Source organism: Vigna umbellata, chromosome 1, assembly GCF_029865625.1.
Source record: "Vigna umbellata cultivar VRB3 chromosome 1, Vumbellata_1.0, whole genome shotgun sequence".
NCBI lineage: Eukaryota > Viridiplantae > Streptophyta > Magnoliopsida > Fabales > Fabaceae > Vigna > Vigna umbellata.
In genome coordinates, this window is record NC_142165.1 from 97,207,381 (window position 1) to 97,224,528 (window position 17,148).

Consider the following 17,148-nt stretch of genomic DNA (forward strand, 5'->3'; position numbering starts at 1 on the left):
GTCTTCTTTGTTTTTGAAGACGATTTATTCTTTTATATACATGTATTGTCACGTAGTGAACATTTTTATAATTAAAAAAATGATAAAAATATTAAAAATTTAAAAATATAAAAAACTGACACATGATGTACGTTGTTTATTTTAACAACGTTAGAGAAAAAAAATTCACCACAATTGAGACTTATAAAAAAATATTAAGATTGAATTGACAAAAAAAAAGCAGGGACTAAATTGGTATTTTAATTAATAAATTATTACAAATGCAAAATAATACAATAATATAAATTTTATGTTTTTTATATAAAATATTTTAATCTTGTTTATATTTTTTAAATATTTTTTTTTAATTTTTAAGTTAAAATCATTGGATGATCTTATATTTGTGTTTGGATCTGGGTTCTCACATTTTAATAGTCTCAATTAGGTCGTTGTTTCTTAAAATTGATACAATTTGATAATTTATGTTACTATAAAATTAATGATGTTAATTCAATATGATGTATCAATCTTTAGTTTTTTTTCTTTAATTTTTTCTTTTCACAAAACAAACTAGACAACATTTCAAATGAGGATCACCTCATATTACAAATATAGTATGACAAGATAGTATAATGTGTCACATATTACTCTTAGGAAATATGTTATATGAAAAATATTAATTTAATATTTTTATTTTATATATAGAAAGTGTCATATAAAATTTTAAGATAATTTTATAATAATTAAAATTTAAATAAAATTCAATATAAAGTATTAATTAAAATAAACTTAATCTTATTAAAAATATTAATAAAAATATAAATTTTAATAAAAATTTCATTATAACAAATATAATATTTATTATTGATGACAAAACGAATCAATCTATTATCTTTTAATAAAATTCAGTGTAAAACATAAATTTAAATAAATTTAATACTATTAATATTTTATATTTGAATTTATGATATTATTATTTTTAAATGAACTTTGAATAGAAATTATTCAATATAAAAATATTTGAAACAAAATTTAAATAAAGTTTAATATAAAATATAAATTTAATATTATTAAAAATATTTAATAAAAATATTAATTTAATAAAAATATTATTATATATTTATATTAAAGTAAAATTTTGTCTTCAATGATAAAATTGCTCAAATTTTTAAAAAAATTTAAACTAAAATGAAACAAAATACAAATAACATAATCAATTTTTTTACATAACACTTTTTTTAACTGTGATACATGTTACTAACACTATTTAACACTATTTATGACATGTGACAAAGTTAAAAAGAATTAAAAAATTAAAATAAAATTAAAAGAATTAAAAATAAAAACCACGTGTAACATTAAGTAAGTCGTCTATGATAGGAAAAACTAAATTTCTTTCACATTTTCAAAAATAAAGAGACTACTTAAAATACCAAGACCTAATTGAAGATTCTAATAGAAATAGGAAAATACAAACAGGATAATCATATAGTGATTTTAACCTAATTTTTAATATCTTTTATTTATTTCTTAAAAATTTTATATTTTTTCACTTGTGTAAATAATTTTATTTAAATAGGTTTATATAATAAGTATATCTAAATTTATTTTTAGAAACTTCTGTTTGATTTACCAGTTTAAACTGTTATGATAATTCATTTTATTTTTACTATTTTTATTGTGTAAACCTTTCACATAATATTATTAATTACTTCAATTTACATCTTCCTGTAGAAGCCAAATCTTGAATTAACACATATTAAAAATGCCAATTTTCTTTTAGTTCTTTACCTTTCCCCAAATCCAGCTCCTACTCATGCTGTGGTGAAAAAGAATCAAACTCCCACAAGACATAAAATAAGTAATTGGATTTGAAGCCAATAAAGCTTAAGATTTTATCATGGTGGGGTATGAAACTAAAATTCCCATTTACAAAATTTGAAATGATATTTCTCAGTCCATCTAATTAGAGAAATTTACTTGTATGAATTAAAAAGGGTTTCAGTTGTGTAATTTGTAATTAATAACTATTTTATTTTCACGGGAAAGAGGGAAGGGGTGAAAATTACGTTTGTTGATCCAGTGTAGCGTCCACACGTGGCTTGAAATTGAGGTAGCGGTCTGGTGAGGTTAAGGATGTAGTGGTTTGGTGGGGTTGACTACATTACCGTGGTCAAGCAGAATGGGTCATCTGTTAGTGACAGTTCCGTGCGTTTCATGAGCCGAAAAAGCATTGAAGTTGTCGTTCAAACTTAGAGACTCTGAGAGAGTGTGCGAGAGAGAGATGGCGCACACAGGTAACAGTTCAATGCACCGGTCGAGTTCGCGGCCTCAATTGCTGGATCTCAGCAAAGCAGAAATTCAAGGAAACGTGGAAGAGAAGTATCCATCTATTTTGCTACCCAATCAGTCTCATGATATATCGTACCTCGCTCTTGACATTGGAGGTAGTTTAGATTCATATTTCGTGTTTCCGTTCCTTATTTAGAACTTGTTCCTAATTTCGTTTTAGTTATATTTGATGTGAAGTGATAGATGGTGGTGGAAGCGTGATGATAGTGGTGGCTTAAGCCTTTCTTTTATTTGTCCAATGATTACTATGTTTTATACTCAGTTTTGTAAATTATGTAAAACAATTATAATTTATGCTCAACTTTCTCTCTCAACTCAAACGTTTCCTGAGAGCTTTGCCACCTGTAATGATTTCAAGTTTGAATTCTAAAGTTTTGGAGCGAGAGCTTTGCCACCTGTAATGATTGTATCCAGTTCAAAGATGCTTGTTTCCGCTGTGGAGGATACCTATGATATCTTAAAAAAAACATTGAACGTAACCAGCTCTCTGCAATCTTTCATTGTGTTGTATCATCCTCTTACGAGGGGAAACAAATAATGAAAAAACGATTGAACCGTAGCAGTGGTAGATTTTCCCCCAATGATGTGCGACTCTTAAATTTCTTGTTAATTTCAAAGAAAAAGGTTGTTAGTATTTAAGGATGGCTGGATCTTATGGTTATTGAAATTTATGGGCAGGATCTCTTATAAAATTGGTGTACTTTTCAAGACACCAAGATCAATCAACCAATGATAAAAGGATGAGAAATGTGAAGAATCGACTGGGATTTCCCAGTAACAGGAGAAGCTATCCTATTCTTGGTGGAAGGCTTCATTTTGTGAAGTTTGAGACTCGGAAGATTAGCGAGTGCTTAGACTTCATTTCTTCAAAAAAGCTTCACTTCGGTGGTATTACAATCTTATTCAATTTTCTTCTTTTATGTTTTATCTGTCTCTTCTCTACCTGTAACTTTGTTGTGTCTTATGTGTTAGTTTATTTGCTTTCAGAACTTAATAGATTCAAGATTATTGATTTTTTCTGGTTTACAGGAGGGGAATCTCGTTATTCTGATGGCTCAACTGAATCAAATGCCATAATTAAGGTAACTTGGATTCTCTGACTATTTCTACATTTTCAGAAGCTGGGCTATTTTTTCTTGTGCTGGAGGGATATAGTAAATCTCCAAAACACTCGTTGTTTCATTTTGGCTTGTGCTTGCATGCACAACGGCTATAATCTATGTTTTGCTTATCACATTTGAAAGTAGTTATTGGGAAAATGATAATCAGCCTCCACCCTCCTCCCTTTTGTATAATGATGAACATCAAAGATGTTTCCTTTTGTTTCTGGTATTGCTTATAGCACTTGATTTTAAAGGAGCTGTTGTTATAATTGTGTAGTTCATTAGTGCTTGTTTGGTGTTATTGCAATTAGAATACTCCATTAATGGATTCATCTTGTGACAAAGGCTACTGGTGGTGGAGCACACAAATTTGCTGACCTCTTCAAAGAAAGACTTGGACTTGTTCTCGACAAAGAAGATGAAATGAGCTGTCTTGTGGCAGGAGCAAATTTCTTGCTGAAGGTGGATCCAACTCTTTAAATTACCTGTTTCTCTTGTAATTGTTTAAGAATGATCTTAAACAAATAATAAAGATAGTGACAAGACCATCTTGTGAGTTGAAATGTATTTGCAGGTCAAGTCTATATGCATAATTTCCTTTCCTTGCATGATAGTTATAATAAGGATAAGACCACTGCAACTAGGTACTCCTTATTTATTCTGATAAATAATCAAAGAAAAAGGGTTATCTTTTTTACATTTCTTTCTTTAGACAGTTTATAGTGCTTCCCCTTGTCTAAGAAGGTAGAGAGCCAATCAATTGCCAAGATTGGCATGCTATCACTTCCACCAGAGTGTGGGAAAACCTTATCTAAATTTTATTCAAACTCATTGATTCATTGTTTTATTGGTGAGTTAGTTGAAGGAAAATAAGACTAGAGTTTAACTTTTCACTTAATTTATATAGCTATAGCTGACAACTCTATTTTCTATATTTGAGATCTATTTTTGCCCTTCTCTCTACTTATATTGAAGATTACTAATTAAATGCTGTATCACTTCTTAGTAGGCGATTCGTCATGAAGCTTTTACGCACATGGAGGGCCAGAAAGAGTTTGTTCAAATTGACCCTAATGATTTGTTTCCATATCTTCTAGTTAATATTGGATCTGGTGTTAGCATGATCAAGGTATATTTGTTTAGTTCCTCATTTTATTTAACTCTGATTTCTTTGGTGTGTTTTTTATCAAGACGAACTGGTGGTAATCCATTATCTTAATCCGACTAAACACAGGTTGATGGGGATGGAAAATTTGAGAGGATCAGTGGGACTAATGTTGGTGGTGGTACTTATTGGGGCTTGGGCAGGCTGTTAACAAAGTGTGAGAGGTCATTTTTCTGATGATTTTACAGTTTTTTACCCTTCATCGACTTCTATATTTGAACTATTACAAAAGGGTTTATTAAAATGACTTCCAGCTTTGATGAATTACTTGAGCTGAGTCAGAAAGGAGATAATAGAAATACTGACATGCTTGTTGGGGACATTTATGGTGGCATGGATTATGCTAAGGTATATTTTTCAATTGATCATTGCCACATGATATTTATCCATGTAAAAGAAAAAATGGTCTAAATTTACTTAACTTCTGGATTGTATTGATATGAGTCATTTGATATTCTTTTTTTATCAATCACAACTCAGTATTTACTGTTATTAAATTACCCTAGATCGGCCTATCAGCTTCTACCATTGCTTCAAGTTTTGGCAAGGCTACCTCCGAAAAAAAGGGGCTTGAAGATTACAGACCTGAAGATATATCACTCTCTCTTTTGCGAATGATATCATACAATATTGCCCAAGTGAGCTTACAGTTGTAATAATTTTATCTTTTTAACAGCAATAAATCAAGCTGGAAAAGTGCATGCAATTTGTGATACATTTGGGCTCATGTTTTTACTGTTTCATTCAGCTTATTCATGTTTGTAAGTGTGTTATTTTCTACTCTTGAGTACCTTTTGGAAATATTAGACGCACAGATAATATGCAATTCCGTGTGTTCTTAATTGAATATTGTTAAATATCAATTTAAATAATGAAAACATGTATCTTTGACAGAATTTCTCCATAAAAGTGCTTAAAACATTTATATTTTGTTGTGAAATAGCTATTCATTTTATCTTAACAGATTTCATTAATTTTTTCAGAAACCGCAGATCTCTAATTTGGTTAAATTTTAAATGACAGCTTGCTGATTTCGAAATATGTTCTTTTCATTAGAAATATTTTCTAGAAAAATGTTCTTTTGATCCACATGCTACGAGAAAAGACATGAATAGGGACACTCACATATCTAATAACGAGGATGATGCATGACAAGTTCTAGATCATGCTTTCTGGCATTATCAGGATATATCTGTTCTTCCATCGTTTAGCTCACGAATTGTGTTCTTTTTGTCTCTTCTTTGTAGATAGCCTACTTAAATGCATTGCGATTTGGGTTGAAGAGAATATTTTTTGGAGGATTTTTTATACGGGGTCATGCCTATACCATGGATGCTATTTCTTTTGCAATTCATTTCTGGTACATAAATTTTATAATGACATAATGTAACAAAATCATTTATATGTTTGCTCTTTTAATTGTTATATTTTGTCAAGATCTATATATTTGTCGTTCAGGTCTAATGGAGCTGCACAAGCAATGTTTTTGCGACATGAAGGATTTCTGGGAGCATTAGGTGCATTTATGAGCTACGAAAAGCATGGTTTAGATGATCTCATGGTGCATCAATTAGTTGAAAGATTCCCAATGGGTGCTCCATATACGGGAGGCAATATTCATGGTCCCCCACTCAGGGATTTGAATGAGAAGGCAAGGGAGAAGAATTGGAAAACCTTAATGTTTGCTGATCACCTGTTTGAGAAAATGATCCAATTAAATGTGTTCTAACTTTTAGTTATGGTGTTAATTTTAAGCTAAATTAATAGGAATGGATTTTTTTGGCTATCAATCTTGTTACCATCAAGAATGTCCCAATATAGTGTTCGGACTCAGGTTTCTATTAAAGCAATAAAGAAACTAATAAAGTAAGTCCACTAGTGAGATTCTCTGAATAATTCGTCTTTTCAGAAAATGTGGAATCTACAAATTTGAATGACAATCCGTGGGAAGGAATCATATTCAATGGAATTGGAATATTTGTCTATCCACTAAAGACACTAAAATCTTTTTAAATATGGACAAAGGCATTAAATGTGAAAAAGAAAGGAGTGAAAAATTTGTTAACTGTGTCAACATCCTTGGCAGTTAGTAAATATTTATGATGATTTGAATTTGTGAAAAAAGAAACTTTTTTTCTTTGCTTATATTTTAAATTTGATTATTGTTCTTATAAATCCCTAAAAATTTCTGGTCCTTGCCATTTAGAGGTGTGTGTCTTTTCCTTTGTCTTGTATTTTTGAAGTTTATCAGTTGCCTGTTCCATGACTCATTTTGAAGCTCTTGAATGAATGAACTAATAAACCAATAGGTGGTGAAAAACTTTGAATACTTGCCATTGCCAGCTTGATTGCATGATTTTGACTGAATTTAGAGGTCCTAGAAACTGATATGCCCATCCTGAGGCATTTTTTTTGTTATTTTTCTTATTTGTAGAAGCAGCTTAATCTGTTAGGAGATTTTATAATTTTAGCAATTCTAGTGCAGATTTCTTGGATGGAGAAATTTCTGCAGAAGGGAACTGAGATCACTGCCCCTGTCCCAATGACTCGTCCTGGAACCACTGGACTTGGGGGTTTTGAAGTTCCTTTGTCAAAAGGAAGTATTCTGCGGTCTGATGCTAGTGCTCTAAATGTTGGTGTTCTTCATCTAGTACCCACTTTAGAGGTGTTTCCATTATTAGCAGACCCGAAAATGTATGTATCATACTCAACACATTGGCTTTCTGTTATCAGTATTGTATTAGTTTATTTCTTAACATGACTTATATCTCCACAGGTATGAACCTAATACTATCGATCTCTCAGATCACAGTGAATTAGAGTGAGCACAGTATTGTAATTTTTTTAGTTTCATTGCAAATCGAGGCTTCAGTTGTCTCAAGTGCCTGGCTTCTGTGGTTAATGCAAAATTTGTATCTGTGTAGGTATTGGTTCAAAATTTTGTCGGAAAACTTGCCTGATCTTATGGCCAAGGTAACAGTTCTGTCTTAAAACAACTAGACTTCTATCATCCTTTTTCTTTTCATACGTCGCAATGGTAGTAGACAGAATATCCTTGCACCTGATGAGGAAATCTATCCGTATAACTCTATGTTCTGCATATGAAAAAGTTAAAACGTATCCCTATAACTGTACTGATACTAAATGAGTAATAATATTTTTTACACATGTCAATATATCATATAAAACTTACAAGAGAATAAAGAAAGAAAAATACAAAGCAAAGCATGAGATCGGGTTTCCTCTTTAAACAAACCGATGAAGATAAGCATCAAGGCAAAATTATACCAAGAAGCTTAGTCTCACCTAGGGGTGAAACGAACCTTAGCTATTTGCGAACTAATTGGGTCCGAGTCCGACTCGTGATTTACTTGTTTGTTTAGTTAAATAAAAAGCCTAAGCTTGAGATTATACTTGATTATTTAAATTAACCGGACTCAAGTTTTAAACAGTTGACATCAAGAGCTTGTGAATAGCTCATTTATATAATTTTCATGAAAACAGTTTTATATATTCTTCTAGTAATAATTTTTATTAAAAATAACTTATATTTATCATTTCTCTTTTTTTAGCTAAAATTAAACAAAAAAAAGATAATGTTAAAGTAAGAGGCAAAAATAATTAAATTATGCATGGGCCAAATAAACAGAGCTATATTTTACTTTTTTTAACAAGGCAACTCTAAGTTTTCACTTAAGCTTATTAATAAATAAGTCAAACTTGAACATCTAATCTTTTTCACAAGTCAAGTCCTAGTTTCAAGATCTCGAATTACTTGTATTTTTACATCCCTCTCAGTAGTCTCTTTTCATGTCTAACGTTGAAATCTCTCTTTAAAAAACCTGACAACCTTACCTTCGAAATTAGCATAGCAAAGAAGAAGAAAAAAATCCTGCTATCCCTTAAAAAAGGGAGCAATATAAGTCTTAAAATTTGAACTTGGCTTAATTCTCCCCAAAAGCTAGTTCATGAAGTGAGGTTTGTACCCTATACACACTCATACACATATATATACTCACACAAAATGTAACTAGACTTTGCTTTCTCCTCTCTAAGTAGTTTGGGTATGAAATAAATTATGACAAATGCTAGGATCCTTAAGGCACTGGTAAAAAAAAATAATAGAAATTTGTCATTGAAAAAAGGACATTTGTTGTATAAAAAAGATGAAACTACAAAAATATTCAATATCTGTTTTCCAGATAATTAGAAGCGCTTGTTAATGTGAAGTTAAGGCATTTAGTCAATGCCCTTAGGGCTTGTTAGCGTGACCCATAAACTACATATAATATATATATATATATATATATATATATATATATATATATATATATATATATATATATATATATATATATATATATATATATATATATATATATAATGCTCAAAGCTTATTGGATGACAAGACTAACAACAAACAACAGCAAAACCTTATCTCACCAGATAAGGCTGGTTGCATGGATCATATGATGCTATTTGGCTTCGTCAAAAACCAAAGTTTTAGGAATATTACTTGGCATGAGATCTCTCTTGACCACTTCCTCCAAAGTTCTTTTTGATCTCCTTCTCTCCTATTCACAAGACCGAAAACTGTGTAATCTACTCTTCTTATTGGTGCTTCCTTTGGTCTTCTTTTTGTCTATTTAGCGACAGGAGCATTTGCCAAAAATGCCAAGGAGGCTTACATATATCTAATAGCTGGGCATATACAATGTATGACTATTAATCCGAGAATCAGTGAAACACTTAAAAACTGTTTAGTAATTATGATTTTATTAGTGTTAAATGTCATCACTTGAGCTTTGGCCTTCGCAGTGTTGTAGGTAGTATGGAGTGATTAGTGTAGTTGCTCTGGTACCAGTCTTGTGGAATGTGTTGTGCTTGTTGGTGGTTGGATAGAAACCCCTAACCTATTTGGTTGAATGATTGCTATATCCTTCCACTAATCCTCACAACATTTTTATAAAGAAAGTATTGAATAAAAACATAAACACATTTAACATCTTGAAGAGTTGAAAAATATTCAATATTCGATATATAACGTAAGTATAATTCAATCTATTAATCCACTAAGCATCCGACTGTAATCTTACCAGACCTCCAAATATAGAACAAAAACCAATGGATTAGTTGGACTGGATTACTATTTGTTATTAGATGGATAGTGAACTATCATACATTCTTTTCTAATTCATTGGGTCCAGTAGTCCAAAGTTCATTGGTTGAGCATAAGTCTCCATCCAAGGAACAAATCTTCCACATTGTTTGATACAAAATTGTGAATAAATATTGAACTTTATTTTATAAAAATATATTTTTTGGAAGGAATATGATATAATATAATTTAAATGGGTGGATTGGATTTCCATCTATAAAAAATGGTTAATGAATGAGTTGGATAGTTTCTTATTAGACAAGTTACGGATGAACTGAACTTTTTAATGGATTATGGATGATGGTTTATTTTTAACGCATCCAATATAATTCGATTTGATTACGCTCAATCCATACATTTGATATCCTTACTAAAATATGTTAGGCCGTAGCTAGTGAAGGTGGGACTGATGATGCCAAAAGAAGGGGTGATGCTTTTGCTCGTGCATTTTCTGCCCACCTGACTAGGTAACATTGACATGATGTTGCTGTTTTCGTGGCTTCCTTCCTATTGTTACTATTTAATAATTTTATGGTTGATCAATTGCATTAGTTTTAATTTCTTGTAAAAACCATTTATTTGATCCTTGTTGCGGAATCAATTTGATTAGTTTTAACATAAAAGGATTTTAGTGAGTGAAGCTTTCCACCAATGTAATTGATGGTTTTTCAGAAACTCATCAAGAAAAAAGTATATTAAAATCAACTTTGGTTGCCGAACTCCCTGACTCTGCTGTTGGTCTTTCCCTATCTTAACCCTCCACCAACACTTCTCTAATGAAAGCCTGTGAACAAAAAGACCTGGTTGAGTATAAAATGATAATTTAAGGAAATGACATTTTTAATGCATAACGTGCTATTTGGTTCTTGATGGCTATCATTTACCTTTTTCCCGATGATGACAAATTGAGTTTTGACTTTCATGTTTATACTACCTCTGACATTCTAAGCATGGTCAGATTAGTATGTTTTATAGTCTTCATATGATCAGCTATGTGATTGTTTTCATCTATGCTCCATTACTCTCTCTTACTATGAATAACTTATTTTTCTTTGTCACTTTTCCAGGCCTGATAACTTTACTGGTCTCTGACCCTCTTATTCTTGTAGATTATGGCATATCTGGAATAAAAGCATTAAATTTCAGTTATATGTGGATGCATTTTTGCACCATATTTGTCAACATAACAAACATTGAGATCAATAAGTATTTTAAAACTATTAACTTTGGTTGGCAATACACTTCTAACTGATTAACTTACACAAAAACTGAATAGGTTAAGGGAGGAACCTGCTGCATACGGCAAGTTAGGCCTGGCCAGACTACTGGAAATGAGGGAAGAGTGCCTGAGGGAATTCCATTTTTTTGATGCTTATATAAGTATAAAGCAGAGGTAATTATATTTGAAAAATGCTATAAATACATTCTCTGGCATGTTCTTTTCCAACACATTTTTATTATTTAACGAAATGCAAGTAGTTCCTATGAAATAAGGAGTGGATCTTGCTTCATTTAGTGTACTTACGTTACATATATTTCATCCAATAATGGTTTGTTGGAAAGTGCGTTCTGGAAAGGGTTTACTTATTTTTCTCATTTATCTTCGTTGAACCATGTGGATGAAATCTTTACTTGGATTCTAGATGTAAGTGTCTGTCAGCTAGTTGTTTGACATGATGCAATGCATTAGCATTATTCTGGCTCACTGAATTTTATGTAGAATGCATGTTCCACTGTTATCAAATGGTTATATAAGGAGATGTTGTTGAATTAACTTCTTCAGTATAATTAGAAAAAAAAAGGGAAGGATTGAGCTCTTGGCTCTTCTTTCCGGTCTACACTTTATTTTCTGTTTCTTACTCATTCTTTGAGAGAGGTCTCTTGACAAATCCACCTGAAAATCCCAATCTCCTTCAGAGGTCAAATTGTGAACTTGGATTTTGGTACTGCTTGGACTCAATATGAATATGTTGGAAATATTTTATGTAATAAAAATATAGAAACAGTGGAACTTGCTGAGAAGAATACTGAGATTTAAAATGAAGGAAATACTCAGTCAAATTAATAAATGAGAATACTTATGTGTGTAACCAATTTGAAATCACTAAGATATCTAACCTACCGTTATATTTACTTGAAATTTAGACTAACTATCTGAAACAAATAATCTTCAACAATACCAAAATCACTATCTGAAACTTATTTAAAATTCAAGTAAAGGAAACTCCCATAACTGTACATTCCTTTTTGAACTTTGCCATGGAAATTCCGAGTTTGAACTCTCAAACTTGATATCATAAATGTTTTAGTACCAAGTTGCCAATAAAGATTTTGACTTAAATTATTGTCATCATATAATTTAAGTTAACTCCTGTCTTTAAAGACCATCTGCCAAGATTTTTCATCTCAAATATATCTTGCATGAACTTTAATGATGTCAAGTTTATGTGAAACAATCTTTCATCAATTTTGTCCATAGTCATGATCTTCAATTATATCCAAATGCACATAAAAACCATTTCCAACTCCATGTTCGTCATTGATAAAACAATGCTTTCCTTTGAAAGAGACTTCAAATTCACTTCTAACAATTGTGCCACACTAAGGAATTTTTTTTCCAGTTTTGGAATGTAGAGAACATTTGTGACAATTATCAGATAATTCTTGGTTGATATAAAAGTTATTCTTTTTCCTTTGGCTTGCACAAATTTGCCATTTCCCAACTGACTGTTGGTTGAACTGACTTGTCAATGGAGGAAAAAAAAACATTTTGTCATGTGATTAGTGCAGGTCAAATAAGCCAAATATTCAATCCATGCGAACTGAGTTCTTTTGATGCCACAAATAAATACTCATCATTGTTATTTTTTTCAATCAATCTTTCCTGTCATATGTGCTATTACTCAGGTTGTTTTTTCTTCAAGTTGCAATACTTTTTCATTATGACCAAGTTTTTTTGCAAAAGTTAGTGAAAAAAGGTTTATCTTTGTACAAGCATTCTTCTTCCCTATGATTAGTTTTTGGCGATGAAAACAAATAAAAAAAACTTTCCTTTTTATAGAAGAATCTTCAATTTTCCCTTTGTTGCTGGATGATTGTGTTAAACACCTGCCATTATATTTCGCTCGAAAGGTTCTTTCAATCATTTTACCAGTTCTCATTGAGACCCTTTTGCTTTTTTGCATGACATTTGTCTGTTAGCTTTGTAATTGTTAGAGCTTACAAATCACTAGTTTGTAAAATAAAAATATCTAACCTACCAGAGATTAAAGATGAAGGAAAATAATAATTCAGATATATGAGAATGCGAGCGTAGGCTTATAACAATTTGAAATCCCTAAAATATCTAACCTATCGTTGGATTTACTTGAAATTTAAACTAACTGAAACAAATCATAGAAGATAAAATGTTCAACAATAAAAATATCAGTGTAAAACTTATTTAAAATTAGAAATTCAAGTAAATGAAACTCTAACAGAATATTATCAGGGGCATCCCCATCTAAAAATCCGAATATTCTAAACATCGCAAAAGCATTTGGAAATCAAAATATGCTCTTTTGGGTTGATCCTGGGGATCTCACTATCCTGCTTTCGTTGCATATCCTTATTTTCTTAATTGAAAGATTTTTCCTCTTTGGAACTTGTTTATAATTTGGTTTATTTTAATTTTGGCAAAAAAGTTGTTTAGATGTATTGTGTTTCATTACCAAAACCCTGATTGGACCCATTTTGACTAGAGTCGACAGGAAAACCTTGATTTTTTTTCTTTTGTTTGTAGTTTATACGGATGGATATGCAAAGGATTTAATTCAAGATAAAAACCAAAGTGTCTTTTGATTTATATATCTAATCGCACATTGCTGCATTGTAAAAGATACAAGCTTTAGGCTTACAAATCAAATCTAAAATAAAAAAAGAGGACTTCCCTGCTATCAATGTTAACATAGTTAACGTTATCATTAGACCTACATTATCCTCATAACGTCCTTATTCTTGATCACTTAAATTTGTTATTTTTATATCTATGATAGGGAAAATGAGGCATCAATTGCAGTCTTACCTGATTTGTTGATGGAGCTTGATAGTCTGGATGAGGTATGCCTTACTAATACTACAATCCTCGGAATAAAAATTGGTGGTAGGAGTCAATATTTGTTCTTTCTAGTGTAGTGGATGATATATGCAACTAACATACATTTTCACGTGAGTGGACGTGACAATGTACCTGAATCAATATTCGTAGGCCCCTAAGTCACCCATTTTTCTCATAAATCATGTTGGTTGAAAGTCTTATTTGTTTCAGGAAACAAGACTACTTACTCTAATTGAAGGTGTTCTTGCTGCAAACATTTTTGATTGGGGATCTCGTGCATGTGTGGATCTCTATAATAAAGGAACTATTATTGAAATTTACAGAATGAGTCGCAACAAAATGCAGAGACCCTGCCGAGTAGGTTTTGTTCAACGTATTCATGATGAGGGTATTTGATTTCTTATTTATTATCATGATTGATTGTTGAATATTAAGCTAATTGTTTTCCATCTAGGTGGATGACTTTGATGTCTTTAAGGAGAGAATATTAGGAACTGGGAACAAGAAACCACCACCACATAGAAGAGCTTTACTTTTTGTGGATAATTCAGGTGCTGACATTGTTCTTGGGATGCTTCCCCTGGCACGAGAACTCCTCCGTCGTGGTACTGAAGTGAGTTTTTATTGGAGAAAATTTGAATTTGTATAATGGAATGGATTTTCACGCAGGAAATGAACTCATCTGAATTTTAACTACTCATGAACCATGAATTTAATAGTGGTATCTTGATTTAGTATAAATGTGAAAGAATTACGTTTATTCTCTAGGTAGACAATTAAACAGGGGTAATGCAATAATGAATCAAATCAATATTCATATAATTGGTCCTATCCTATGCCTATGAGTGTGTATTTCGAATATATAATGGGTGAGTGCAGGTGGTCCTGGTTGCAAATTCCCTTCCTGCTTTGAATGATGTGACTGCAATGGAGCTTCCTGACATTGTTGCTGAGGCTGCCAAGGTTTGTGTATTTTCATGAACTTCAACCTGTTGGTCTCTGTAATATTTGTGACGTTGGAGCATTCCCTTGTAAGATTTATATGAATGTCTTTACCATTAATTAGTTACTTCTTTTTTTTTCTTTTTAATGTTTTCCAGGTAAAATTTCATGCTCACTAAATTCCTAGCATATAAATCTCTATGAACACAAATTTGGCATGCAATGAAGTTATGTAAAGCACAGTTTTCCGACGAAGGGGCATTTTATGTAAACATCTGTGTTTGTAGCACTGCCATATTTTAGTTGACTAATTTTTTTCTTCTTCACTTCGTGATCTTCCCTTTAATTTTTGTATTCTTTAATCCAAATAAACAGTTGTATAAATTTATAAAATGCAATTTGTTTTCTTGTCTTGTAGATTTTCCCTTACAAATTAAATGATCAAGTAGGCAAGCATTTACGTGATTTTAACAACAATGGTTATAACTTATAGAACATTTTTTCAGTGTCAACTCATGTGTTTCTCTTTCAGCATCATTGGTAAAAGAAAGTATTTGCTGTGGTACCTTATTAAGTGTTTCTGATATCATTGAACTAATTTTTTTTGTCAATTTCTTTACTTCACCTCAGCCGCAGTATCTGTGATGATCATGAATTAGTTTAAACAGTGAACTAATTCTTCTATCTTACAGCACTGTGACATTCTTAGGCGAGCTGCTGAATCTGGTGGCTTGCTTGTTGATGCAATGAGTACTACCTTGGACAGTCCTAGAGAAAATTCGTCTTCCGTTCCCTTGATGGTTGTTGAGAATGGATGTGGTAGCCCTTGTATAGACTTTAGGCAGGTCAGCTCTGAGCTGGCTGCTGCTGCAAAAGATGCCGATTTGGTGGGGAGAACAATTCTGTTTATCTAATAACATTAATATGGATGTAATGAAATCAAGATGCATATTATAATTGAGCTTTCTCTCTTGAACAGATAATTTTGGAAGGGATGGGTAGAGCTCTTCATACCAATCTGAATGCCCGGTTTAAGTGTGATGCTTTGAAGGTAAGCTCGTGTAGCTTATACTTACTGTCAGTCAGCTGAATTTCAATTTGGCATTTTTATCTGTGTTTCATGGTATAGTTACTTAGTTAACTCTAATTCTTCTCTAGGATTTCTTGTTCTCTTATCCATGACCATGTTGAAAACTTATCTGCTTTGGTTGTTGCGTGAATTCCTGAATTAGGATTCATTAAATGCAAAGTCTTTATCACGCTGCCATATCTGTGATTATGCATATACAGTCAGTCTTCTCATACTCGCATTTTTTAGTTCTTTTTTTTTGTGCATCCGCCTCTGAACAGTACTTAATCCAATCATCATAGTTTATAGGCAACCTTATTGCAGATTCATATCTTCAGATTTATGACATTTTAATGGGTTCTTCTTTCATTGCTATGACATTCATAACTTCTGTATTAGAGTCGCGAATGTGCTATTTAATTTCCAACTATTGTACGACAATATGAATGTGAAACTGCACCATTTAATTACTTTATACTTTTAATGAAGCCTATTACTGTCCCTTATTCTGTTAATAAGATGGATTTACGTCTAAGGGGCTATTTTGACACATTTCTTTCCCTCTCCCTTTTTCTTATTTATGGTAGCTTGCAATGGTGAAAAATCAGAGATTTGCTGAAAAGCTGATTAAAGGGAACATATACGACTGTATTTGCAAATACGAGCCGGCTAACTGAAAGCTTCTATATCATACGAGCTCCTAGTCCAATGTGTCAATAGCATCCATCCTTGGAGGGGATCTAGAATAATCTTCTGGGAGCAGAATTGTTTGCCATAATACTCAGCTGTTCAACGTAAAACGCACTTAAGGTTACGGAAACCATTTTCTCTGAAGCTTTGATTTTGTAAAATAGTGAATCATCCTATAATCCTTTTGTAAGGAATGTGCTTTTTATAACCAACAATCATCACTATCTTTATTTTGGTTCAATGGGAAAACAAGACTTCAAACCTTTCATCCCAGGAATTTAAATGATTAAGATCGCCTTTGAATGTGTTTTTTATAACCAGAAATTATTCTTCTCTTTAATTTGGTTCAATGGGTAAACAAGACTGGAAATCTTTTTATGTAAAAAATTATTAAGAGTGCCTTTGAAGGAAGGATTACTTTACCTTAAGCTATTTTATTTTTATTCTATAAAATTTAAATTTCATTGTGCTAAAGAAGATGCGAAATTTTAGTATGCTCAGTAATGCAGTGAAACTCAGATTAAAAAAATGGAGCAACTAGTTCGATTAAAGTTTCGTAAATCATGTACCCGATTTGTTCCATCTATATGTAGT

At 31.6% G+C, this 17,148-nt stretch overlaps 1 protein-coding gene across 1 annotated transcript; it reads left to right on the forward strand.

The window, feature by feature from the left end:
- The first annotated feature begins 2,128 nt into the window (after positions 1-2,128).
- On the forward strand, positions 2,129-16,822 carry LOC124842140 (pantothenate kinase 2-like). The gene is made up of 22 exons (XM_047318566.2): positions 2,129-2,426; positions 3,010-3,219; positions 3,361-3,413; positions 3,780-3,896; positions 4,444-4,563; positions 4,669-4,763; positions 4,854-4,947; positions 5,106-5,237; positions 5,847-5,959; positions 6,058-6,250; positions 7,085-7,293; positions 7,376-7,420; positions 7,524-7,572; positions 10,142-10,224; positions 11,034-11,150; positions 13,792-13,855; positions 14,064-14,210; positions 14,308-14,466; positions 14,733-14,816; positions 15,488-15,682; positions 15,775-15,846; positions 16,452-16,822. Exons 1-22 carry the CDS (start codon positions 2,264-2,266, stop codon positions 16,539-16,541), a joined length of 2,604 nt encoding a protein of 867 aa, XP_047174522.2. The 5' UTR covers positions 2,129-2,263; the 3' UTR covers positions 16,542-16,822.
- The last annotated feature ends 326 nt before the right edge of the window (positions 16,823-17,148 follow it).